General features: G+C 43.5%; 1 protein-coding gene across 5 annotated transcripts in view; it reads right to left on the bottom strand.

Annotated features, from left to right (window-relative positions):
- BICRAL (BICRA like chromatin remodeling complex associated protein) overlaps positions 1–27,210 on the bottom strand; it is a 106,966-nt gene that overhangs the window by 15,830 nt on the left and 63,926 nt on the right. For 4 of the 5 annotated variants that reach the window (XM_059177998.1, XM_059177996.1, XM_059177997.1 and 1 more), the window contains 4 exons: positions 23,519–23,564; positions 22,721–22,769; positions 22,564–22,632; positions 18,578–20,254 (listed from right to left, as the gene is read on the bottom strand). In XM_059177998.1, coding sequence (XP_059033981.1) covers positions 18,578–20,254; positions 22,564–22,632; positions 22,721–22,769; positions 23,519–23,559 — 1,836 coding nt within the window. In that variant the 5' untranslated portion in view covers positions 23,560–23,564. Of the gene's footprint in view, positions 1–18,577; positions 20,255–22,563; positions 22,633–22,720; positions 22,770–23,518; positions 23,565–24,394; positions 24,509–27,210 lie in introns of those variants that run through there. The other variant, XM_059178000.1, reaches the window with a different exon arrangement.

The following is a 27,210-nucleotide window of genomic DNA, read 5'->3' as shown; positions in this document are numbered from 1 at the left end:
CTACCTGGCATCACCTTCAGGTTAGACTACAAAGCGAAACCAGAATTTTACTCTACTTTCCTATCACTCGGGGAGGATTGCAAAGAGCACCCTTTAAGAATCTGTGGGCGTGTTGAATTTTCTGGACGCCATTCACAGGGATGCTGAGTGGACACCAAGCTGTCTTCCTGCCCCTGGAACTGCTGTGTTCGTGATGCCCAGATGCAAAGGCTGAGCCAGAAACAGTTTCTACCCCTAACAGTTTCTATCCCCAGAAATTTTCTATCACACCTGCGAGGATTATGAGCCTGACTATCAGATCCTATGTAGGGTCTACACAGACTCTGAGCACCTGGTCAGGGCCCAAGTGCCAACCCCAAAGCTACTGTCAGCACTCACTGTTTGCTGTGTAGATGATCTAAAGCATGTGTCACCCCTGCCACTGGTATGTCTCTCGCTCACGTCATGTCAACATCAGGTATAACTAGGAAATGTAATGTCAACTGAATGTTAGCCTGAGGAAAATATTATTAGAAAAATTAATCTGATGTTTTAATGGGTGTGTGCATCTTTTCTATTAATAGAAAAGATGAATTGTATGATGTTTAAGGACTGGTAAGTTCCTTTTAGCTCTAAAAAAATCTGTTATCCATTTATTTTTATTTATTTATTTTTTTAAGATTTTATTTATTTGACAGAGAGAGAGAGAAAGAGAACAAGCAGGGGGAGTGGCAGACAGAGGTTGAAGCAGGCTGAGCAGGGAGCCTGATGTGGGGCTTGATCCCAGGACCCTGGGACTAAAAGGCAGATTCTTAACTAACTGAGCCACCCAGCCGCCCCTGTTACCTATTTAAAGTAAGATGATAGGGGTGCCTGCGTGTCTCAGTCTGTTAAGCTTTGCCATCCATTTAGTCATGATCCCAGAGTCCTATGTTTGGGGGGGTGTTCCTGCTCAGTGGGGGATCAGCTTCTCCCTCTCCTTCTGTCCCTCCCCAATGCACCTGCTCTCTCTTTCCAATAAATAAATAAATAAATAAATAAATAAATAAATCTTTTATAAAAAGTAAGATGATAAAGGGCTTTTATTTATTTTTTTAAGATTTTATTTATTCACTTGAGAGAGAGAGAGAGCACGTGCCTGAAAGGGGAGAGAGTCAGAGGGAGAAGCAGACTCCCTGCTAAGCAGGAATCCCCCAAAGTGGGACTTAATCCCAGGACTCCAGGATCATGACCTGAGCCGAAGGCAGTCACTTAACCAACTGAGCCACCCAGGTGCCCAATAAAGGACTTTTAAATTTCTCTCAATTTTTAACCTTCTTTATCATTACCACTTCATAGTGCAGCAAATTTTCAGAGTTTCTTCTCTAGTTTTGTATTTTGTATACTATCAGCAGATTTAGAATTTAGTCCAACCACCCCATGGGGGACCTAAACTATGACCTTGGCCTGATTAATATGTTTCCACCAACTATTCATTTGAGACCTTGGCAACACCTGACCATTGGCCAAGTAAGCTCATGTTAACATTTTTATTCTAAACAATTATTTGAAACAGTTAATTATTTGGTTCCCCTTTCTAGTATAAGACTGGAGAAGGAGGGGCGCCTGGGTGGCTCAGTGGGTTAAAGCCTCTGTCTTCGGCTCAGGTCATGATCTCAGGGTCCTGGGATCGAGCCCCGCATTGGGCTCTCTGCTCAGCAGGGAGCCTGCTTCCTCCTCTCTCTCTGCCTGCCTCTCTGCCTACTTGTGATCTCTATCAAATGAATAAATAAAATCTTTAGGGAAAAAAAAATACAAAACAAAACTGGAGAAGGATTTGACACTACCCAAGAAGATCTGAAGGAGGTCATTACAAAGCTGGAAATGGTCACCTTGCTCATCCATTAGCAGGGAAGGTCAGACCTGCACTATTCTAGGCAGACAGGTAATACATACTTAGTAACAAAACCACAAGGGGAAAATTTTCCAGGTTCACAGCATTTCCACTAGAACATAACTCCACTCTCCTACTGTAGGAAGCTGTTCACGCAGAGAACACTGGGGTTATGGAGAGGCCTGGGGCAAACAGTGAGCACTGGCCTTCCTTGTAAATGAAGGGCATGAACACTAAGGGCCATCTTGAATAAAATACAAAACAGATAAAAGTTGGGAAAATGCGGTTTAATTAAGGGGCAAGGCTATACAACTTTGAACTAAGCAGATCCACAGACAAATAGCTGAACCAGAGTGAATATGTTCAAATGACCGTAGTCCTTACAGCAGTGTTGAGTTAGTACTCAACAGTTTTGGCATTTTTTCCCAACGTCCCCAGTTCATGTGAAACAGAAGAATATCATCCTTATTGCTTTAGAGCACACAATTTTAAAAAAAGTGGCATTACCCAGCCTCATCTTCTACCTTATGTATCAGACATGACCTAAAATGATTTATAGCTACTAAACAGATGAATAAAACAAAATCCCTTTAGTTGTAAAACCGAAAGAAAAGCAAGGACGAGATCACTAAGAAAGCCGGGAGAAGGGCAGAGGTTGGGAAGGTATATGGAGGGGCTGGTTTCCGGGACTACGGGGCAATATTTTCTTTTTTTTTTTAAAGACTTTAAAAAAAGTCTTTAAAGATCATAAGTAGGAAGAGAGGCAAGGCAGAGAGAGAGGAGGAAGCAGGCTCCCTGCTAAGCAGAAAACCTGATGCAGGGCTAAACCCAGGACCCTGGGATTATGACCTGAGCTGAAGGCAGAGGCTTTAACCCACTGAGCCACCCGGGCGCCCCCAATATTTTATTTCTTGAGTGTTCACATGGAAGGGAATTTGATTTATAATTCTTTTATAATTTTATAATTCTGGGGGTGCCTGGGTGGCTCAGTCAGTTAAGCATCTGCCTTCAGCTCAGGTCATGATCTCTGGGTGCTGGGATTGAGTCCCACATCAGGCTCCCTGGGAGCCTATTTCTTCCTCTCTGCCTCTCCCCCTGCTTGCGCTCTCTCTCTCTTGGCCACTCTCTCTTAAAAAAATAAACAAAAATCTTAAAAATATATATATTCTTGGTTAACTGTATGCTGACATTTTACGTATTTTTTCTAAATGTGTTCTCTTTCACAACACAGACAAGTAAAAGAGGAAAAAAAACCTAGAACAATCTCGTGTCAAAGCCTGAAAATTCACCATCAAATGGAGGGTATGAGGCACTGTTGTGTCTAAAAACAAGGACACCTTCTGAAGGGGCCACTTCTCGTCTGAGCACAGCTGGGAGTGTTTTATGGTCCCCTCGCCTACCTGTATGGGGTAGCGTGTTTTCATCCTCTCACCACCTGTGTTCCTCACTATACCCCTTCCCTTGGGGCAACTGCAGAGGGAGGGGAGGGGAGGGTTGGGGGGGTGGTAGAAGGATCAGGAAAGGGGGGGGGCGTACCTGTCCAGGTCCCTGCAGAGGAATCACTTCAATTCAGCTGCTCTGTATGTTTGGAAAGCCCAACTGCCTTGGGAGTGCTGTCTCTAGCAGTTCACTGTTGCTCCCAGCCTGCTTATTCTCAGGGCAGGGCTTTTGTCTGTTTGGCTCCCTGTTGTATTCCCAGCACCGGACACGGCCAGCACCACATTGAGCGCACAGTAAATAGTTGTGAAATAAACTGAGTGCAGTGGAAGTCTGCGGGGAACGGGGGTCTGTCCTTCCCCGCTGGTCCAACGACCCCCACGCCCCAGGAGCCAGCAACTTTCCCCCATTCCCCAAAACTTCATGTTGCCTGCAGCTGACAATCTTTTCCGGAAATTTATCATTCTATTGTTTTTGCTGAACTCCTAGAGAAGACTTGATCTTTAAATACATTTTCTTAAAAAAAAATGTATACATACATACGTGTGTGTGTGTGTGTGTGTACATACATATATATTTATTTAAGGGCGCTTGGCAGCTCAGTTGGTTAAGGGTCTGCCTTCGGCTCCGGTCATGGTCCCAGGGCCCTGGGATCGAGTATCGTATTGGGTTCCCTGCTCAGCAGGTAGCCTGCTTCTCCCTCTCCCTCTGCCTGCCGCTCCCCCTGCTTGTGCTCTCTTGTCAAATAAATAAATAAAATCTCTCTCTCTCTCTCTCTCTATATATATATATATATTTCACAAATAGACTATTTAAGGATCCTTTTTGAAACCTTGGCTCTAAGAACTCTGTTAATATCAGTATTCATCTTAATTCTTTAGATCTATGGATTATCTTGATACCATGTAGACATACAGAAAACCCCTAACAAATCAAAATATTTAATGTGTCAATCTCCCCTTCTGTGGTACACTTTGAAAGAAGATAAGATTCATCCAACAACAGGCATTTATGGAACAAGGGAGATGCCTGGGGTCTGCCTGGCCACACTCTCATCTAGGAATTGCCCCACTGCCACAGAAATGGGCTGGAGCCAGCAAGGCTGGAGAGCCACAAAGGTGTGTAACCCGCCACAGGCACCAAGAGCTAAACTTTAGGAAGGGAAGGAGCACTTTCTCTCCTGTCTTAAAGTGCTAGGCCTGGGGTGCCTGTGGGCGCTCAGTGGGTTAAGCGTGTGACTACCGATTTCTGCTCAGGTCATAATCTCAGGGTCACTGGGCTCCGAGCGCAGCAGGGAGTCTGCTGAGATTCTCTCTCTCCCACTCCCTCTGTCCCTCACACCCCCAATAAATAAATAAATAAATAATCAATCAATCAATCAATCAAAGTGCCAAGCCTGCCAGTGTAGCAGTTTATCTACCTAGAGGGGGACTTTTTCTTAATTTGAAGAAAGGCCTTGGCTAGAGCAGCAGAGGCCCTGTACGGCTGCTTCCTCATGTCACCCATGCCCCTGCTCCTCTGACCCTAATGCACCGTCACCCAGACTCCCCTGGGAATTCAGAGTGGTAGTGGGCGGTGGACACCCAAGAGCAGCGGTTCTCAAATGCAGGTTTACAGACCAGTTGCATCAAGGTCACCTGGGGAGCTTCTGAACACCAAGTCTCTGGGTTCCATCCACAAGAGTCAGGAATCCGATATGGGACTTAAAAATTTACTATTATTCTAAAATGCTCTCTAGTTGATTCTGATGCATTGCTATGTTTTGGGAAACCACTGCATTTGCCAGTTTCTGCTAAATGCCTGGATAATAATGTAAAGCTGGACCAGGGTAGCCGTTCTGGTGGAGCAGAAGAGAGAGAGAGAATGATGAAGACAGACAGAAGGCCACGCTATCTTGAATAGGCCAAGAGATAGCCGAGAGTCTGATTGCTGACCTCTAAGGACATACATGATCCCTCCTGGACATTCTCCCTGTTTGCTAAACATGATAGGGTGCGTTTCTGAGAGCTGCCACCCAAAGTACCTAGTCAGCTCCTTTGCCCATTTTCCACAGAACGCTATCTCATTATCTTCAAACCTGTAAGCCAGGTGAGAGCTTGTTCAACTATCTCCCACCACAGCTACAACCTTCCCCGAATCCCCATTCGACCTTTCCTTGCTCCTCCTGCTACAAGGGCAGACGCATCCCTCCTCTTTTCTAGAAAGAATCCCACCAGTGCTCTGGAATTCGTGTCCATCTCCTTGCCATCACTGCTGAAGAAAGTTCAAGCCTCTTCCATGTCTTAAAAAAGACTTATTCCCTTGACCCTGCCCTTCCCGTGGCTCTGTTACCTTCATCTTTCTGAATGTTGTCTCTGCTCATTACCACACGTCCCACTCTCCCCTTGCTCTCCTTCAGTCTGGCTCCTGCACCTACCACTTCAGGGAAACGAGTCTCCCCAAGATTGACAGCTGCCACCTTGTTGATCAATCCGTCAGAAAGAAGCATCCTGACCCTCACCAACTCTGGCTTCACACTGGCACTTGGTTCTGCAGACCTCTGCCCTCCCACCCGTAAAACCCTCTTTCCTTAGCTTCCCGAATGCTGAACCTGATCGGTTCCTCCTCTCTCGAACCTTCTGAGTCTCACTTGCGGACTTTTCTTTCTGTGTCCATCCCCTAAATGCTGAGGTGTTTCGGGGTTCTCTTCTGGCCACTTTTTTTCTTTTTCTTTTTAATATTTTTTATTTATTTGACAGACAGAGATCATCAGTAGGCAGAGAGGCAGAGAGAGAGAGGAGGAAGCAGGCTCCCGGCTGAGCAGAAAGCCCAATGTGGGACTTGATCCCAGGACCCTGAGATCATGACCTGAGCCGAAGGCAGAGGCTTAACCCCCTGAGCCACCCAGGTGCTCCTGGCCACTTTTTTCCTTTACTCACACACTTTCCCTGATCCATTTCATCCGTTTCTACCACTTGAGTTACAATTTATATGCTGCTCAGTCCCTCTGAGTCCACATTTTGGTCCTATGCTTCGGTGTCTGTAGCTGTTTATCATACAGTTTGGTTGTCCCACGGGTTGTGAGACTTGACGAACGTATCCTAAACTAAACCCCAACTTCCCTTCAAACCATAATTTCTTTTCAGGTTCTCTAGCTCAGTGGAGCTGGTGTCACGGTCAAGCGTCTGTGTATCATCCTTTTTTCTCCACTACAGCCAAATTGCAAGTTCTATCTAACCTGATGGTCTCAAATCCATGCCATTTCACCATCTCTCGCGGCTCGTGTAGGAGTTCAGCATTTCATGCTTCGATTATGACACCGGCTCCTTAACATGACATATAAGGTCCTGCGTGATTTGGTCCTTGCTCACCTTTCCCACCTAAATCTTAACACCTCACATGAACCTGTTTTTCTGACCCCTCAGTATCATGGTCTCTTCTCTCACTAGCCTTTGCAAGGCTGTTCCTACTGCTGGAAAATTCTTCCCTCAGGCCCTTAATACCTGGGTAACTAACTCTCCTTTCCCTTAGCAGACCTCAGCCAGGAACCACTGGTCAAGGGAACCTTCCCCAACCATGCCATCTGGGTGAGAGGCTTCTTTTCTAAGCCTGGAACCCTGGATTACTTCCAGCAGAGCATCAAACATTGTGCATTGCGGCTGTCAGTTTATCTGTCTGCCTCCTGCCCTGCAACAGACTGCTGTCTCCCTGACACTTGGCCCAGGGCTGGCCATGGCAGGTACTGAGGTACTGGGGAAGGAAGGATGGATGGAGGGATGGAGAGAGGGAGGAAAGAAGGAAGGAAACCACACTGTTGGTGGTTGTGCCTCCCAGTGAACAGTATGAACAAAAAGTGCAGAGAAGGTTGGGGCGCCTGGGTGGCTCAGCGGGTTAAAGCCTCTGCCTTCAGCTCAGGTCATGATCACAGGGTCCTGGGATCGAATCCCGCTTCGGGCTCTCTGCTCAGTGGGGGGCCTGCTTCCCTCTCTCTCTCTGCCTGCCTCTCTGCCTACTTGTGATCTCTGTCTGTCAAATAAATAAATAAAATCTTAAAAACAACAATAACAACAACAGTGCAGAGAAGGTATCTGGGGTAACTGGAAAAAGCTTCATTCCTTTAGGGACTTTGGGGGCTGCCTGGAGGATGGGAAGCATTTCTACCTGCTAAAAAAGGAAGTTGAATGAATACCAGTGTCAGTAACAAGGTGGAGCTCACAGTGAGTCTGGCCTCATCAGGGAGGCGGGGAGAAGGGGTCAGCCTGGGCAGATGGAGGCTTTCTAACCAGAGCAGTGTAACTGTCAGCCAGGGGTTTGTACTTTCTCCTGCAGCCATGGGGATTCTCATGATCTGGTTCGGGTCATCAAACAAATGTTTTAGGAAGATTAATGTGGTAGAAATCTGCCTTCAGAAAGAGGCCGAAGGCAAATCAATCACTCAGATAATTGCAACATTTGTTGATGTGTTAGGGTCTGAATGGGCCTCAGAAATCATCTAGCCCAATGTTTCTCTATTCTGGTTGCTCTTTAGAATCCCTTGGGGAGCTTTTGAAAAATGCTGATGCTTAGAGCCCTTTCATCAGGCCATTTAAAAATCAGAATTTATGGAGGAGAGGCCCAGGCACCCATATTTTTAAAAAGTTCCCAGGTGGTTCAATTGCATAGTTGGGGTTCCTCATTGAGAGAGAAATTAGGGTTCAGAGAGTTTAAGACACAAACTTAACCAAACCAGTCCCTGGCAGAGCGGGACCTACAAGCAAACTCTGATTCCTCACCCAGCTCCTGTTTTTCCCATTACACTGCAGTCCCTCTTAAAGCCTAGCTCAGGGTAAGGATGCAGAAAAGGAGGGAAATGGGAAAAAGTACATATACCATAGCCGACTAGCAGGTAAAAGTTTGCTTTTCCAAGCAATGTGGCCATGCTCTGAACCTACATCTCCTTGACAGTCAATTGGAAACAGTCACTTCTTGTAGTTCCAAGGTAAGGATTAGTAGTAACACGGAGAGCCCCTGGTACTATACCAACTGTTAATAATATGATCATTACTTTTATTATTATTGGCAAGAACAAGTGTGAGACATTCAAAGACAAATCAGTAGGTTTTTTTTTTTTTTTTTTGAATCAGTAGGATTTAATAACTTATTAAAAGTACAGAAGGAGTGGGGTGCCTGGGTGGCTCAGTGGGTTAAAGCCTCTGCCTTCAGCTCAGGTCGTGATCCCGGGGTCCTGGGATGGAGCCCCTGGGATCACATGGGGTTCTCTGCTCAGCAGGGAGCCTGCTTCCTCCTCTTTCTCTGCCTGCCTCTCTGCCTGCTTGTGATCTCTGTCAAATAAATAAATAAAATCTTTAAAAAAAAAAAAAGTACAGAAGGAGAAAAACAAATACCACCTAGATTTTGCAGTCTGGGTGTCTGAAGATCTGGTGGCCCCTGGCTCTATTTAAGGTTATCAGGCTGAGCTAGAGAGAGGAAGGGGAGTCGGGTGGAGCAGGGATGGGCTAGAGACCAGCTGTGATCACTCTCTCGACACACGAAGCATGGTGAGTGCTGCTCTCAAGGGATTTATGATCGCCTAAATCTTCTAGTGATCTAAGGAGATCTGGACTTAAAATAATTTAATTTTGCTTAATAGGCTAAACTCTTGTAAATTGCCTGCTTTAATCGCTGACTGAATATTAATCTATTTACAAGAAAGCTTAAATCCTGTAAATTATGCTCTGCATTAAGGGATTTCAGTTCACAGGGCTCTCTGGAGGAATGGCTGATTCTAGGTCTGAGGCAAGATAATCAGAAGACACTCGCACAGGGTCTTGGGCCACAAAGTGCTCAAAGTAGACCAGGCCGCGTCAAAAGTATAGAAGCCAGCTTCAGCAGGCCTCCACTGACCACATTTAGGACATTTTATTTATTTTTATTTTTAATTTTTTTCATTTAGGACATTTTAGGTGTAAGGTCCTATTCAGCCAGAGCAGCCCCACCCCGGTTGAACTGCCATTTTGCTGTAAAGCTTCAATTGACCTCGCCCCCCGCCCCCCACCAGGGGAACTTATTTAAAAGCAAGTCTGGGAAACCAGTCCCAGGTAACAAAGTTCAAATACAAGGGTGGGTCAGGCCAGGTGGAGGTATTCAATCAGTGGGGGGGCACATACTGTCTCCTAGCTACCAAGGAATATGGGCCCCACCCTTTGAGAGCCTTTGGCGCCAATCCTAACCAAGGTGTGATAGGCTGGTTCAAATGTCTACTAGGGTAAATTGTAATTCAACTGGTCACCTAGCATCACTGTGGAGTTTCCTGTGTGTGTTACAATCTCATTGGCCACCTGTATGTGGCCAGGTCCAACCACATGGACTTTCCAGACTATAAAAGTTAGTCTGGAAAGCAGGGAGTGGTCATCCTCTCTGTAGGGGCAGCCCCCAACCGGTCTGTTTGACGGTCGGTCTGATTCCTGATGCTTGGCATGAAATAAAGCTTTGCTTGACCTTCGCTTTGTATCTTGCTCCTTTAATCACGGACCCATTATTGGGGTACCCAACATTAGGCATTAAAAAAAAAATAGTGAAAGCAACAGACGGCAACATCAACTACAAAATGAATACATGACCTTTTAGAGATCCCAAATATCTAAATATCACAGATGAACTTCCATGTCTGGCTTAGCCTCAAAATATACTGGGCAGAGGGAGAGCGAGGGTTAGCTGGTATGGATGGGATAAGCACAGCCATGAGTCGGTAAGCACTGAAGCTGACAGCCCCAAAGAGAGAGAGAGAGGGAGAAGAAGAAAAAGCTCTTCTTTATGGAAGAGTCCCAGCCAAAAACTCTATAGATAGGATAATACAGTTAGAAAACCGCCATTTTGTAACCACCAATGTAATATTCAGGAGAGGCTCACTGATGGAGTCTCGAATCACCAGAGAGATGGGAGAACAGATGGGAGAGACAGGGGAACGGGAGAGTCACATGGTCCCAAAGCACTCTCCTAGAGGTCATGTCTGCTTTACAAAGGGAAAACGGTACCTTTGAGGACCTGGAGGAGAAACCTGACCTTAACCAAGTGATCACACCCAGAATCACCAATAACAGCCCCAGCCAACACTTTGTGTCTAGCCACAATTGTTTAGCTTGCCTCTGCCCATAAGGACACAATCAGACAACTCCACACTAAGGCCAATCTACAAGACAAATGATCTGGATTGCTCCTGGAGCCTAGAGAGGTGACATATGAAATCAGTGCTCTTTGACTGGATTCTAGAGTGAAACATTGTTGTAAAGGCCATTATTGGGTCAACTGGAAGAAATCTGATACAATTTTACTGTAGTAATGTTAACTTTTCTGGTGGGCGGGTATGATCGTGACACTATGGCTGTGCTGAAGAAAATCCTTGTTCATATGAAATAGCTGGTGAAATATTTAGGGCAAGGGGTCAAGACATTTGTAACCGACTTTTGAGATGGTTCAGAGAAAAAAGTGTGTGTTTGTGTGTGTGTGTGTGTGGAGAGAGAGAGGGAGAGAAGGAGACACACAGTTAAAGAAAATGTTGCAAAACAACTATGGGTAAATCTAGGTGAATGGGTTCACTGTACTCTTCCAATTTTCTGTGGGTTTGGGAAGTTTTCACAATACAAAAGGTGGGGTGGGGCCTTACATTCATTCTGTAAGAGGCTGGTTACATTGGTCGCCTGCGGAGAACTGGGTGGCTGGGGGACAGAAGCAGGGAAATTTTCACCATTATATATTCCTTTTTGTACCTTTTGAATTTTGAACCAAATAAATGCATTTTCTATAACAGAACCAAAATTTATACCTAGAAACTTATTCCTCCCTATTATTAACCCATTATAGGATCAAAACTTGCTGAGTTAGGGGCACCTGGGTGACTCAGTGGGTTAAAGCCTCTGCCTTCAGCTCAGGTCATGATCCCAGGGTCCTGTGATCGAGCCCCACATTGGGCTCTCTGCTCAGCAGGGAGTCTGCTTCCCCCACCCCTGCCTGCTTCTCTGCCTACTTGTAATCTCTGTCAAATAAACAAATAAAATCTTAAAAAAAAAACTTGCTGAGTTAAATTTTGCAAAATAGGCAAACAAGCAAAGTCCCTGTAATGGTGTTTTTGTTTATTATGACATTCTACAAAGTAATCTGTACAGAAATTTTACACAGAAATTATCAAGCAAAAGAGAGCAGCTGTAAATGTTTCTGGATGTCCTGGGGCTTTAAATGTTAGATAACACCTCAACGTTACTTTTCTAACTTATGCTGCCTCCAAGGCTCTATCCTCCTTATTCCAATACACCTGATACCTTTTTTTTTTTTTTAAAGATCTTATTTATTTATTTGACAGACAGAGATCACAAGCAGGCAGAGAGACAGGCAGAGAGAGAGGAGGAAGCAAGCTCCCCACTGAGCAGAGGGGGCTCGATCCCAGGACCCTGGGATCACGAACTGAGCCGAAGGCAGAGGCTTTAACCCGCTGAGCCACCCAGGCGCCCCTACACCTGATACCTTAATTGTTCCAGAAAACCTACAGCAATAACACGCTTGACATAATACAACTGACCTAGTTCCCAGTACCTTTTGGCATTGAAAGTCACAAAAAATTACTTTGGAGCTGTCAGTGGAGGCTTCTTGTTACCTCTGGACACTGAAACTTTTGGGAGTCAGAGAGATGTTTCTCCTGAATATCAAGCCATTACTTATATAGAAAATATAAAAGAGAAAGAAATCATGCCATGGCTGATTTCTATATAATTAATTGTAACAACAAACATAAAGCAGATCAATACATACTGATATAAAATAATCCTCAATTTATGTAATTAAGTAAAAACATCCATGGTATATTGCAGAGGTAAGTAGGTCTATTGTGGTATCTTTCACTGTATATGCAGAGTACATCTCTGGAAGAATATAAAGAACCTAGAAATGGTGGGAGCCTCCGGGAGGGAAACATGCGGACTGGCAGGAAGACTTGCTTTTCTTTTTTTCTTCTTCTTTTTTTTTTTCTTTTAGGATTTTATTTATTTATTTGACAGAGATAGAGAGAGAGAGCACAAGTAGGGGAAGCAGCAGGCAGAGAGAGAGAGAGAGAGAGAGAGAAGTGGGCTCCTGACCAAGCAAGGAGCCTGACACAGGACTCGATCCCACGACCCTGGGATCATGACCTGAGCTGAAGGCAGCTGCTTAACCAACTGAGCCACCCAGGCATCCCAAGACTTGCTTTTCTCTGTAACTATTTTGGAACAATTTTAAGTTTTCACCAACTGCATATTTTACTGATTAAAAAAAAAAAAATATATATATATATATATATGTTTTGATAAATACTGTCCAGTTCATGTCTTCTATGTGGGGCAAGTTTTTAAATCTTGAAGAAAATGAGAATAATCTGTAATTCTACTATATAGAGAACTGCTATTAATGTTATATTGCATTTCTTTCTAATGAAATTTCTGGGTGTTTTGTAAGCAAAAATGTTTTCTGTTTTCTAATTCAACATACTGTCTTGCTCCATTATTTTTCTAAAAGTGAAAACATATTGTTTATTAAATATATATATATATATATATTTTTTTTTTTAAAAGTGGGCTCCAGAGCGTGGCTCAGTTGGTTAAGCAACCGCCTTCTACTCAGGTCATGATCCTGGAGTCCGGGGATCAAGTCCCGCATTGGCTTCCCAGCTCCACGGGGAGTCTGCTTCTCCCTCTGACCTTCTCCCCTCTCATTCTCTCTCACTCACTCTCTCTCTCAAATAAAATCTTAAAAAAAAAAAAAAATTAAAAAAAGTAGGCTCTACACCCAGTGTGGAGCCCAATGTGGAGCTTGAACTCTTGACCACCAAGATCAAGACCTGAGCTGAGACCAAGAGTCAGTCACTCAACTAAATGAGCTACCCAGGCACCCCTACATTCATTTTTTTAAGTAAGCTCTATGCTTGAACCCACAACCTGAGATCAAGAGTCCTATGCTCTACTGAACGAGCCAGTCAGGTATCCCTCCTAATTATACCTTTAAAAGCACATTTTAAATATTTCAAATTTAAACATACACAAAGTATTTTGTAAGCCTTTCCCAAATCTTTAAGTTATTTTTTAAAGATTTATTTATTTATTTTAGAGAGAGTGCACAAGCAGGAGGCACAGGGAGAGGGAGAGAGAATCTCAAGCAGACTCCACACTGATGCAGAGTCCAATGCAGGGCTCAATCTCATGACTCTGATATCACGACCAGAGCCAAAACCAAGAGGTGGAGGCTCAACTGACCAAGTTATTTTTTTAAAACATTTTATTTACTTACTTTTATATAAAAAGATATTGTTTTATTTACTTTTTAAGTAGGTGCCATGCCCAGTGTGGAGCCCAACAGGAGGCTTGAATTCACGACTCTGAGATTAAAACCTGAGCTGAGATTGACTTGGACGCTTAACCGACTGATCCACCCAGGTGCCCCAAGATTTTACTTTTTTAAAAAGTAATCCAGGGCACCTGGGTGGCTCAGTCAGTTAAGCATCTGCCTTTGGCTCAGGTCATGATCCCAGGGTCCTGGGATTGAGTCCTATATCAGGCTCCCTGCCTCTCCCCTTCCTACCTGTGCTCTCCCTCTCAAATAAATAAATAAATAAATAAAATATTTAAGAAAAATAATCTCTATGCCCAATGTGCGGGTCGAACCTACAACCCCAAGATCAAGGGTCACATGCTCCACTGATTAAGATAGCCAGGCACCCTTCAAAAACATTTTAAATAGCTGCAGAGAATTCATCACAGCCCGTGATTCTAGTATTAGACATCTGGGCTTTTGTTTTTTAATTTTTATTATTTTTTTAAATTAAAAAAAAAAAGTTTTTTATTTGTCAGAGAGAAAGAGTGCACAAGCAGGGGAAGAGGCAGGAAGAGGAAGCAGTAGGCTCCCCGCTGAGCAGGACCCTGGGATCATGACCTGAGCCGAAGGCAGATGCTTTACTGACTGAGCCATCCAGGGGTCCCCAGACATTTGGGTTTTTAAAAAACTTTTTGGCAACTAAAGTGTAGAAGAGTATCTATAGCTCTCTATACTTTGCATAAGAAAGGAAGGTAAGTAAGAAAACATACACGTATCTGCTCATTTGTGTGAAAATAAACGTAGGATAAATCAACTAGAGAGGAATGAGATCGGGGACAACAGAGGTGGCTGAGCTCTGGCAGGGAAGGATGGAAGGGTGGGAGAAGGGTGCAGTGAGGTGCTCCAGGTACACCCTCTGCAGAGCCCTGACTTTTGGAACCATACTAATGGGTCGTACTTTCAAAGGAAATTAAGTAGGTAAAATCAATAGGGACATCAGGGAAAGACTCCATAATGAAATATGAACAGAAACAAGCAGAACTAGACTTCCAATGACTAGCATAACTACTCGAAGGGAGGGAGAAGCACTAGGCCATGCAACCGTCAAATGCAGTAGTTTGAAAGATTCATTTATTTAGGGGCACCTGGGTGGCTCAGCCAGTTAAGCACCTGCTTTCAGCTCAAGTCATGATCTCAGGGTCCCTGGGATCAAGTCTCACATCCGGCTCCTTACTCAGCGGGGAGCCTGCTTCTCCCTCTGCCTACAGCTCCCCCTCCGTATGCGCGCGCTCTCTCTGTCTGACAAATAAGTAAATAAAATCTACGCATAAAAAAGATTTATTTATTTTAGAGAGAGTGCACATGTGTTGGGGGGAGGGGTTGAGGGAAGGGGAGAGAGACTCTTAAGCAGACTCCAGCTCAACACAGAGCCTAATGTGGGTCTGAGTGCATAACCCTGAGATCACAACCTGAACTGACACCAAGAGTCAGATGCTTAACCAACTGAGCCACCCAGGTACCCCATGAACACAGCATTTTGACTACAGACCTTTAGGCTAAAGACAGAATGGTAAACCGCACTGATGTCCATTAGTAGGTTTGTTTTTCATGGCGGTGTGGATTAGCATTTCTGAAACTCTTTTCTGGGATTCCAGGATTGAGCAATTTAGTAAATATATTGTGCAGCTGCCTTTCTCAGTGTTAGAAGAGAGGAAACATGAAAGATGTTTGGAAATGGAAAAGAAGGAGACTTAAATAATGAACACAGCGGTCCTGGATTAGAATCCAAAGTATCGATATAAACTCAGTGTTTTTATTTATTTGTTTGTTTATTGAGAGGAGCAGGGAGGGGAGAGGGAGAGAGAGACTCTTAAGCAAGCTCCATGCCCAGCGTTGATCCCAACATGGGGCTCCAGCTCATGACCCCGCGATCACAACCCAAGCCAAAATCAAGAGTGGGATACTTAACTAACTCAACCATCCAGGCACCCCTGAACTCATTGTTTTTAATACAGATTGATCTATAAATAGCTACAGATGTTGCATGTGTGTAAAGATATACAGGTCAGTCGCAATGAACATGTAGTGTGCTAAATACTGTTTCTAAATACTGTTCTAAACAGTATTGGTTTCTAAATAGTTCTCCACTAGAAGGAATAAGGCTCCTTTTTTTTTTAAACAAAAAAAAGATTTTATTTATTTGACAGAGATCACAAGCAGGCAGCGAGGCAAGCAGAGAGAGAAAGGGAAGCAGGCTCCCCGCTGAGCAGAGACCACCCCCCTCCACATTGCAGGACTGGATCCCAGGACCCTGAGATCATGACCTGAGCCGAAGGCAGAGGCTTAACCCAATGAGCCACCCAGGCTCCCCAGAAATAAGGCTCCTCAAAGAAATGGCTATTCCAGGGCAGAGGTGGGAAAGTAAAAAATGAACATGGAACGTTTTGTTTTGCTTGAAATTAAAGAAAGTGCTCAAGACATGATGGAAACATGTCAGAAGGACCAGTAGCCAATCTGGAGGAGTAGCCAATGGCCATCAAAGTAGCAAGCATCAAGATAAGTGATTATAAAAATTTATAACTCATTGAATAAAATAAGAATGTATGAGGGGCGCCTGGGTGGCTCAGTCAATTAAATGTCTGCCTTCAGCTCGGGTCCTGATCTCCCTGCTCAGTGGGGAGTCTGCTTCTCCTTCTCCCTCTACTCCTTACCCCTGCTTGTATTCTTTCTCTCTCTCTCTCTCTCTCTCTCAAATAAATAAATAAATAAATAAACTCTTAAAAAAAAAAAAAAAAGAATTTGTGAATCCATACTGATATAAACAAACACATAAGTAAAAAGGGAAAAAGAAAAGCTTTCTTAGATATAATGCCAACAATTAATGTAGAACAAATGATGGAATTAGACAATCTCAATTCGATGGCTATCACGGTAATAGCTAATTTTGTAAGGAAGGATTTGGTCAGGAATTATCAATGGAATCTTAATGCAGTGTGTGCAAGTTAGATGAGCAACTGGACACCTGCAGAGTGCTGAAGTATCCCCTTGAAGAAACTTACTAAGAAGCATCAGACACCATCCAAAGCACGTGCTCAAAGTTTACACCACTGGTAATGGGACAAGTCCATATTGTGAGGACATATCACTTCTGTGGCAATGCTACCACAAATGTATGACTTGAATCTAATCATGAGGAAATGGCATAGAAACCTGAATTGAGGGACATTCTACAAAGTAAATGGCTTGTACTCTTCAAAAATATCAAGGTCAGAGGCGCCTGGCTGGCTCACTGGGTTAAAGCCTCTGCCTTCGGCTCAGGTCATGATCTCTGGGTCCTGGGATCGAGCCTTGCATTGGGCTCTCTGCTCAGCAGGAAGCCTGCTTCCCCAGCTCTCTCTGCCTGCCTCTCTGCCTACTTGTGATCTCTCTCTCTGTCAAATAAATAAATAAAACCTTTAAAAAAATATCAAGGTCATAAAAGACAAAGAAAGATAGAGAACCTGTTCTAGATTTAAAGGCATGACAACAAAATTAGGCAGTGATCCTGCATCATAAACACAAAACAATGTAATTTTTCCCCCTTTTGCTGAAAGGGACATTCTTGGGAAAATCGACCAAATCTGGAAAAGGACTGTTGATTAGATGATAATATTGTAACCATGCTAATTTGATTTTGTTAACCATATAATTTATGGTTCTATGGGAGAATGTCACCATTTTTTGAAAGTACACACTGAAGTCCACAGTATTTAGGGGCAAAGAGGCATCATGCCTGCAATTTACTCTCAAAATTGTGTGTGTGTGTGTGTGCGTGTGAGAGAGAGAGAGAGAGAGAGAGAGAGAGTGAGTGAGTGCAGGGGGAGAGGAAGAGAAGGTTAAAATGAATGGTAGCAAAACAGTAACATTTGGGGAATCTTAGTGAAGGGGATATGAAAGTGCTTATACTACTCTTCAGCTTTAACCTTTCTAGAAGTCTGACATTCTTTCATCATGCACACACATATACACCTCTGACACCGAAAGTAATGCACTGAATATCCTTGATCATAAATAATCTTTGTTTCCCTAGTTAATATCAATGTACCTGGCACAGAAAGGTTTCTGAATACTTATAGATGCGGAGGAGCAAGGCAGTGGAAAAGGAGGACGAAGTAGGGTCCACCCCAGGGCTGCAGGCAGGGTGCGGAGTGGCAACTATGGGCCGTGCTCAGGAGGAGCCGGAAGCGGAAATGGAAGCGGAAGCAAGAGTTGTTAAAGGATCTGCCGAGGGGGGCAGAAGGTGGGGTGAGAACCAAAGCTGATGACATCTGGGATGCTTTTCAGAGACATGGTCCTTCTGTGGGTTTACCAACTGCCCGAGGTAATTTGGGATCGTTCCCGCCGTATGCATCCCTCTGGTGCAGGCCAGTTACCACTGATGAGTCACACTGAGACCCGGAACCTTTCCGGTTGGCACCCAGGAAGCAGCCCCAACTTCTTCACTCAGTCCGTAGTTACAACACCTAGTGGCTTGCTCCGTGATGTAAGTAAATAATCTACACTAAACTCTCATTTTAAATGCCTATAATACATTTCATCAAGTATATGTATCAATGGGCTTTCATTAAGTATTTGCTATTTTCTGTTAGGGACTGCACTAAGTGCTTTATGTGGATTATCTCATTTAATTCTCCAATATCGCCATGAAATGGCACTAGTAAATGTCTATTTCACTGATGAGGAAAATTACGTCTAGAGAGGTAAGTTAAAGTAAGACTGACTCTGTGTCGTAAAGCTTAGACTTAAATCCGTAAGTCTGACTCTACGGTCCCCACTCCAAACCATAATGCTAGGATGGATAAACATTTTAATTAGGAAGAAAAAATGTAATCAACCATAAGTTGAAAACTGGAAGTCAATAAATTGGAAGGTTAGGATGAAAACAACATTCTGTGAAATACACATTCCATTTTTCTGTTCTGTAATCCTCCAAATGTTCGCATGCTAAAGCAAACGTACCTGACAGAAGAGCTGCTGGCTTCCTGTTCCAGGTGTGTTACTGAAGGTGCTGGTAGATTTGGAAGAAGAAACTGGAAGACGATGAGACACGCTGACCGGTACTGGAGTCCTGTTTGGCTGGGTCAGCTGGTCTCCCGTAAAGTTTGATCCTGACACACCCGACTGAACCGCAGACCCAAGACTAGGATGGGCAGTGCTGGAGGAGCTGACAACAGGGAACCGACTGGGTCCTGACATGCTGGTCACCGAGGGCATGGGGGTGAAGCCAGGTCTTCCTTGGGAGACATTGCTCTGCCCAGGTGACAGGTGTAATACAGTTGGTGATGCCTGCTGCAAGGGCATCTGTCCACCGACGATCTGAGGAGAGGCATGATTGACTATCACGGGGCTTCCAGAGGCGGCAAACGTCTGCCCAGACACCAACTGGACGGCGGCATTCTGGTTATTCAGCATCTGCCCAGAATATGGTTGGTTGGTCCTGAGCATGTTGGAAGAATTTCTGTTCAACATGACATGCTCTGAGGCCACTTGGCCAGAGATGAGCTGAGAAGGTTGAGTCTGAAGCAGTTGCCCATTTATGGTCTGGACATGGTGTACCGAGTTGGAACTGACAGAAAGGCTTGTGGGTATGAGGAACTGACTTTGGGGCGTGTGAGGCTGGCCCATGGGAGAATGAATAACGATACTACCCCCAGCGCTGCTCACTGCCTGTGAGGTGACTGGTTTTCTTGTGTTTTGTTGGTTTACAATGTTCACAGACATGTGCGGACCGACGACGGAGCCCTGGGGTGAGCTGGCAGAGGCAAAAGAGATCCCTTGTTGAACGTGGTGCTGCTGTATTCCCAAATTGTTCACATTGTATGTATTCTGCTGACCCATCTGGATAGGCTTTGGCTGGATATTAATTGGGACTTTATTTGAATTTGGTGCAAGACCCCTCTGTATGATGATGTTATGCACGGGTAAAGATGTCTGAAAGTTTGTGCTGTTAAATGGAACGGTGACAGGCTGTGCTACTGGACTGGAACTGGAGTTCCCAAACAACGAGTTGCCGTTAGGAGTCTGTCTGTGGACCAGGAGCCCTCCACTCACGTTTGACGGGGCTTGCTGCCCGCTGCCTTTCAATATGATTTGAGATCCATCTAGGTTATTAATAGTCATCATGGAAGGCTGATTACCAAATGACCCAATTAGCTGTATTTGACCAGAGCCACTAATCTGGCTGCTGTTAGATAGATGCTGGCTGGGAACACTGATGCCCACGTGTTGCATAAAGCCATGTTGTACACCCACCGTATTGCTTGCAAACGATGCTCCGACAGGCACGTGAGTCACCCCTATAGGCTGCAGCGTCTGACCTGAGTAATTCGAAACATTAGAAGCCTGAGTAAAGGATGCTGATGAAGAAGGATGAAGCTGAGCTTGTGCAAACTGTTGGCTTGAACCTATACTGGCATCCAAATATGCCTCTTCGGCCAATGTCTGTTCAGTGATATTGGCCTCTTGCAAGGATTTCTGAAGAATGTCGAAAGGTTGGTCCTCACTGAGATCGGGAAGAGGAGAAGACTCAAGTTCATCTTCCAGAAACTGAAGGCTACTTGAGAGTGGCAGTCCATCACTAGGCCCTTCTCCAAGCTGGTTGCTTACAGCTTTGAGGGATGACTTAGGATCAGCATTCTAAAAAGAAAAGCAGTGTGTTACCTGGCATTTCGAAACTTGGAAAGATATTAAAAAAACAACAATAATAAAAAGCGCCTCACTTTTGAACAGGATAAAGTCTAACAGTCTGCTTTTCAGGCACGAACTCTCCAAAGTGCTTAGCTTATTCTGATGTTCTCTTTCCTTAGTAACATCTAATACTGTTTGTGTTAAGTGTACCCATTCAGTGCTCTGGTAAATTATTTTATAGAAAGTAGATAAGTAACAGGAATATACTGATGACTACCTGGAGTTCAGCTTCATTTTTTGTGATATTGGGACACACTTGATTTTTCAGGATTGCCCCCAGTCCAGGGCTTGAGTGAGACTCAGCCCAGGGTGTGTGTGTATCCAGGAGATGGCCATGTCTAGTCCTCTGTACAACGGGAGTCCGAGTGAGTTTTGGGCATTCTGGGTATTGTTCTGTTAGAGGTTCAGAAGGTAGCCCAGAGTTAGCCCTGTCTTTCAAGGCTTCTCAGACCCACCTCCCATGTTCTAACCCTTAACACCCCAAGCAAGACCAGTCCAGACAAAAACAAGCTTCCCACATAAAATGAATAAATGCTTGTTTGATTTCTTAGAAAGAATCAGCCTATTATGATGCTTTCAAGACTACTTTCAGTGTCCTATTTACAAGTAAGAGTCCATCAACAGTTTATTGAGCACCCACTTGTGTGTTAGTTTCTGTCCTCAAGGAGTCCTTGGAATGGGCATTCTAGCTAGAGACAACACAGCCATATGAAGAAAACTGAAAATGATCACAAGTAGGCAGAGAGACAGGCAGAGGGAGAGGAAGAAGCAGGTTCCCTGCTGAGCAGAGAGCCCGATGTGGGGCTCCATCCCAGGACCCTGGGATCATGACCTGAGCCAAAGTCAGCTGTCCAACCAACTGAGCCACCCATGTGACCCAAAATATTTCTACTAAAAAAAAATTCCTACTATACCTTATATCATGATGGAATAGAAATGCCCAATAAATACATACCAAACGAAACAGTCTGAAAAGTTAAATTAATATTCACATGGAAGGGGGAAGGTTGGTAAACAAAATTCATTAATGTTGAGGGGTAGGCTAACTACTTTATGGGCTTAATGGCATCACATGAAGTTATTACTCATTCAGAATGAACTTCAGAAATGCTCCTGATTTGCAAGCCAAATGCTCTTGGTTTGCAAGCCTTATGGGAGATCGGTATTGTGACTTTAAAACCGCCCCTAGCACGTGGAGGTGTCTTGCGTGATATGATCTGACCTAAATCACACACATTCAAATACTTGAAAGAAAGGTGCATTCCCAAGGACTTTCCAAATACTATTCCATGTTATAGATGAAGAAAATAAAAGTCCCTGCTGATAAGTTAACATTTATTGAGCACTGTACCAAGTAATTTCCACAGACTAGTTAATTAATGTTAACCAACCTAGGAAGTAGTTCTATTATTCTCCTGGTTTCATAAATAAGGAAACTGAACCTTACAGAGATGTAATGCTAGATCTAAGGTTACATGGCAAGTAAGTATTAGAGTGAGGATTCAAACCTGGGCAGTCTGACTCTGGGTTATGACAGAAGTAGGCACTTGAAAAGATGAAAGCAACATAGGCGTAACCTTAGTTATTTGGATGTAGTCTGCAAGCAGGACTTCCCTATCCCCCAGAGGTCAGGTTTCTTGTCTAGATGCTCCTAGAGCTTGAGAATATGGGATCCAGAATGGGTGACCTGAGGGAGAATGCTAGCTCTGCAACGTCCGGCTGTAAACTTCTGAGTAAGTACTAACCTCTCTGTGCTTTAGTTTCCTCATGAATAAAATACAGGTCATAATAGAACTTACTTTACAGAGTTTACTGTGTGGATTAATGTGCTTAATCATGCTAAACTCTTGTTGCCAAGAACATGATATGCTCAGTAAGTTTTAGTTATTACCTTTTTTTCTTACTTAAGATGGAAATGTTTAGTAAGTAACTACAATTAAGAATAATTTCTTTAAAGCTTTGTGATAAGGTCTAAAACATTCTAGTATGACTGTCTTAGGTTATCACATTTTAGAGTCATTTTAGAAAGACAGTTGAAAGCTCGGGAAAATGGCAAAGTAAATCTCATATAGCTTATCTGGATCAACGAAGTTAGAAGGAGACCACGTCAACACCATTCAGCAGGTCCTCCCTCCGTGTCAATTATAAGAGACAAGGTAATAACTTTCATCAGGCTCCAAAGGCAATGAAAGCCTTGGTTCACAAGCCATCAATGAGACAGAAACACTTTACCACTGGATTCAGTTTCTAATACTCACACTGGAGTTGGCGAAAATTGAATTTGAATTGGCTGCAGAATATCCTGCATTAGTCAAGTCATCATTGCTCTGCAAAGGTACAAATTTGATAAAGTGATTACTTTAATTGTAAAGAAGTCCCAAAATTTATATCTGTGACATTCTAAGTATTACTTACAGATTTATTACTAGGTCCATGTAGAAAATAGTTCAGTGCTTGTGGGTCTCTGGAAAACAGCAAAAAGAAAGGAAAACAGCAAATAAATATGTGACCTATATTTGGGATTCATTTTCACTAGGGTAAAAAGAAAATGACATATTGGCCTGAGTAACATTCTCTCCCTATTTTTAAACAATTTTATTAATAGTTTTTTGTTTTATTATTGATTTAAAAAAAAAAGATTTTATTTAATTATTTGACAGAGAGATAGAGAGAGAACACAAGCAAACAGGCAGAGGGAGAGAGAGAAGCAGGCTCTCTGCTGAGCAGGGAGCCTGATGCAGGGCTTGATCCCAGGACCCTGGAATCATGACCCGAGCTGAAGGCAGCCGCCCAACCAACTGAGCCACCCAGGCGCCCCTTATTATTGATTTCTTGATGTTGTTCCATTTCCTATTATCATTCATATCTGCCTGCTGGGATTTGTTAGAGGGTAAATTTAATAAAGGATGGCCCAATTATGAAGCCTAGAGTATCTAAATATTTTGTCTTTTTATTTGCTAACCAGTATTCTATGTTGATTTTCATTTTAAAAGCCCACCCAGGTTTTTTTTTTTTTTTTTTAATTTTAAATAATCTCTACTCCCAACACGGGGATTGAACTTAAGACCCTGAGATCGAGAGTCACATGCTCCACCGACTGAGCCAGCCAGGCACCCCAAAAACCCACCCAGTTTTTAATATGTTTATTAGGTTGTTTTAGTACAGTGAACCTCACACATTTGATTTACCCTGATTTTGGAACGAGTGTCTTACCCGATAAGATCAAGGAGACACGAGTCATCATCATCATCCATGACAACTGTAAGAAAAGGAATAATGTGCTGGTTAGCCAAGCAGATTAAAGCCAATAGCATCAGTACAACATAAAAATACACTCTTTACTTTCCTAGGTAAAGTAACTGTGTAATTTGTGTACTTTTTTCCTCTAATTGCTTGTCTTTAATAGCATTTTTAAAATTTTATGGTCTTTAAGACACTGAATATTCAATTTAAGTTGTTCTTATTGAACACAAATCCTTAACTTACAAGTCAAAAAGGAATCTAGATAAATCCAAGATAATTGGCAGCAACCCTTCCCACACAGATTCCCAAAGGGACTGTAAACCAGGAACTGCAACTTCCTCAAAATCTACCATGAAAATGGGGGAGAAATAGTATTTTTGTTTTAGAAAAAAAAATCTTATGTATTCAGAGGCCTTGTGCGTTTTATGACTGACTGTTTCCAAACATGGTGAGCAATCTGGATTTCTTGCCATATTTTGGCTCTCTTTACAAAAACAGAAAAAGCCAGTTCTTCCTACTTTTGGAGACAGAGGAGACACCACAGCCCCAAGCAGTCCTGCCTCAGGCTTGGCCCCAGAGGTCCCATGTTTCTCCCCGGGTAGCAGCACCGCCAACTGTTTGATTCCAAACAATCTATATGCCATCGGTAGAATCTTTAAAGTAGAAAATCTCAACCCCCAACTCCCCCCAGCTCTGAGCTCCAAGCTCCTTTTCTCCCCAGCCGCCGACAGCATCAAGTTCAGCCAGCGCGATTACTGTGCTCTGGCTGAAACAGTAACAACTGGACAAGTTCCAAGAGCAGTTTTCTCCCTTTCTCCTCCCTCCCCCGAGATCCGGTAAACTTACACTAGTGATCCGACACCTGGCAACACTGCTTCGCACCCATTTCGAGCCATGCGTGGAATAATTTACATCACGGAATGCCGGGGCCAAGAGTTCTGGAGCAGTTGGAAAGGGCAGTTGTGAACGGCAGTTGGACGGAGGAATGAAATCCTGAAGAGATGCCCAGAAGAGGGACACGCCCGAAGAAGGCAGAAGGGATAATTTCTACTCAATGTTTTTTCTTGGTTAAAACCAAGATCTCCTCTCCAGTTCCCCCAAACTCCCCATCCTATCAGTCACAAGGTCAAACAAGTATAAAACTGGCTCCTGCCACATGGAAGGAAACTTGCTTCCTCCAGGAAGGGTCTGGAAGGGGTAAGTATCCCCCAATGTAAGACCTTCCTGTTGGGGGGAGGGAGATGAATTCGTTCAGCTGCTGAATGGCCTGGGTGATCAGAAGTGGAACTCTGGTGGATGACCAGAGAGACAGGAGGAAGAAGAAGGGAAAGCTGATCCAAGGGTAACCTGCAGGCTAAAGCTGTGAAAGCAGGCCAGGTGAAATCCACTTGGAGGACTCAGGAGTTACAAAGGAACATGCTAGCACGACCGTACTTCTGAGGACTGAAAATGTTGAAGGAAAAGCAAGGAAACTTATCATTAAATAAATACATGGAAATCTGTAGGAAGGGCTTCTCTTAAATCCTGATACTGAATATGGCAGAACTGCATCAGCCACAGCTCATTACTGTGCCACAAGCTTGTCTTCCAGATATCACAATCACATGGAATAAATTGGGCAATTTTGATGTATCATTAAGCCTATAAAGTGGATATTTTTCTTTACTTTGACATGACTTTTTAAATGGAGTTCCACTATATCTTTTGTAAATTATTTTTTATAGTGTTTAACAGTTTCTGGAACAAACTTAGGAAAACACTGTAAGTGAAAACTAGCCTGTACCCAAACTACCTTTCCCAACTATCCCCGCTTCCCTTTCTATTTTATATCTGTACGAGTGTCTCTAGCAAAGGAGACACCCAAGGTTTAACTCGTTGAGAAAGGAAGTCAGCACCAGTCACCTCTACCAAGGCGTCACCTCCACTGGGACTTTCAAGCCCAGAAAACATTGGCCGATGTTCGAAGTGACAAGCTATTCCTTGAGTAGCACAATTATAACATGGGAATAATTTTATAATACAGGATGAAATAAACAGCCATTGTGGACCTTCCCCTATCAAACCCAACGGACTGCTAAAAAGGTTGATAGAATGCTCCCCGGGGTTATCTGTCCCAGTCAGTGGCATATGCCTACCAGACAGGCCTCTGACTCTAGCCCCCTTTGGGTAGAATTCCAGGAGCCTTTATAGTCAGGGGTACCCTGGGAATTCTACTTTTTAAAGGGCCATACTCTTCTGACTTTAAACAGTTTCAAAGAGATGACTCCCATTCCTATGTCCCCAGCTCTACATACGGCCAAAACACAATCATCCTCCACCTAACCCAGCAGGTCTTTTTCCCAGGATGACACACGGTCCACCAAAGTCAATTCCCCAAAGGAGAGGTGTAGAAATTAACAATTCGGAAGTGGGAAGACAACCTGAGGATCAGAAACTGACTTAAAAAATGAAGAGTTTAGTTCTCTTTGTAAAGGTTCTCCCTTTCCTTCCTGACTCTTCTCTCCTGAAAGTAACAACCCTGGAATCACTAAGTGGCCTCTGGCCACAAGTGAAATTTATAACATGGGAAAGAGGAGGCTCCCTCTTAGGGAAAACCTCTAGATCAATGGTTAAAAACTACTACTTAGCCCAGCATACACTCAGTAACAGCAGCTCACAACAGGAGGATTTGTCAGAGGGAAGGAGACTATAGTTCTTACAGAATCCTGACAGGCATCACAAGAGGTCAGAAATCACTACCCCAGACACCTGATTACCACTCCTTTTAAAAAAAAATTTTTTTTTAAATTTTTTATTTTTTATAAACATATATTTTTTTATAAACATATATTTTTATCCCCAGGTCTTTTTTTTAAAGTAGGCTCTATGCCCAACATGGGGCGTGAACTCCTGACTCTGAGATCAAGACCTGAGCCAAGATCAAGAGTTGGACGCTTAACCAACTGAGTCACCCTGATGCCCTCTGATTACCGCTCCTTAAAAAAAAACTGAAGCTACTATTAAAATTGTCCTTATGCAAGTCAACACTTTGAATAATAGCTTCTAATCAAGAGGACACAGCACAAAAGTGACATTTTTAATCAGTTTTTAAATTTTTAAATCAGTGGGGGAAAGATGTTAGCTGTATGGAGAAAAGATGGTGGATCTATACTTTAATAAAAAAATCCAATACTTCCAATTCATATCACAAAGGGCATTTCTTCCTAAATACATAAAGAGCTCCCATAACCAAGAAAAATAGTTAACCCTGCAGAAAATCAAAGAGCATGAACAGTCAGTTCATTAAAAAAGGAAAGCAGCCCTGGGGCACCTGGGTGGTTCAGTGGGTTAGAGCCTCTGCTTCCGGCTCAGGTCATGATTTCAGGGTCCTGGGATTGAGCCCTGCATTGGGCTCTCTGCTCAGCGGGGAGCCTGCTTCCTCCTCTCTCCCTGCCTGCCTCTCTGCCTACTTGTGATCTCTGTCTGTCAAATAAATAAATAAAATCTAAAAAAAAAAAAGAAAAAAGGAAAGCAGCCCTTAAACATATAAAAGAATCAACCTCCTGACCCAAAATGTGTGTTGTCAGCTTCTGGACAGCTCTCATGGTCAAGAAATGGTATTCTCTGTGGAGCATCTTTTGAGTTGTTGAAAGCCTATCTGGTGGGGCGCCTAGGTGGCTCAG

The sequence above is a fragment of the Mustela lutreola genome, chromosome 6, assembly GCF_030435805.1.
Source record: "Mustela lutreola isolate mMusLut2 chromosome 6, mMusLut2.pri, whole genome shotgun sequence".
Lineage (NCBI taxonomy): Eukaryota > Metazoa > Chordata > Mammalia > Carnivora > Mustelidae > Mustela > Mustela lutreola.
The sequence above is the reverse complement of the archived record's forward strand: the minus strand, read 5'-3'. Positions and strand labels throughout refer to the sequence as shown.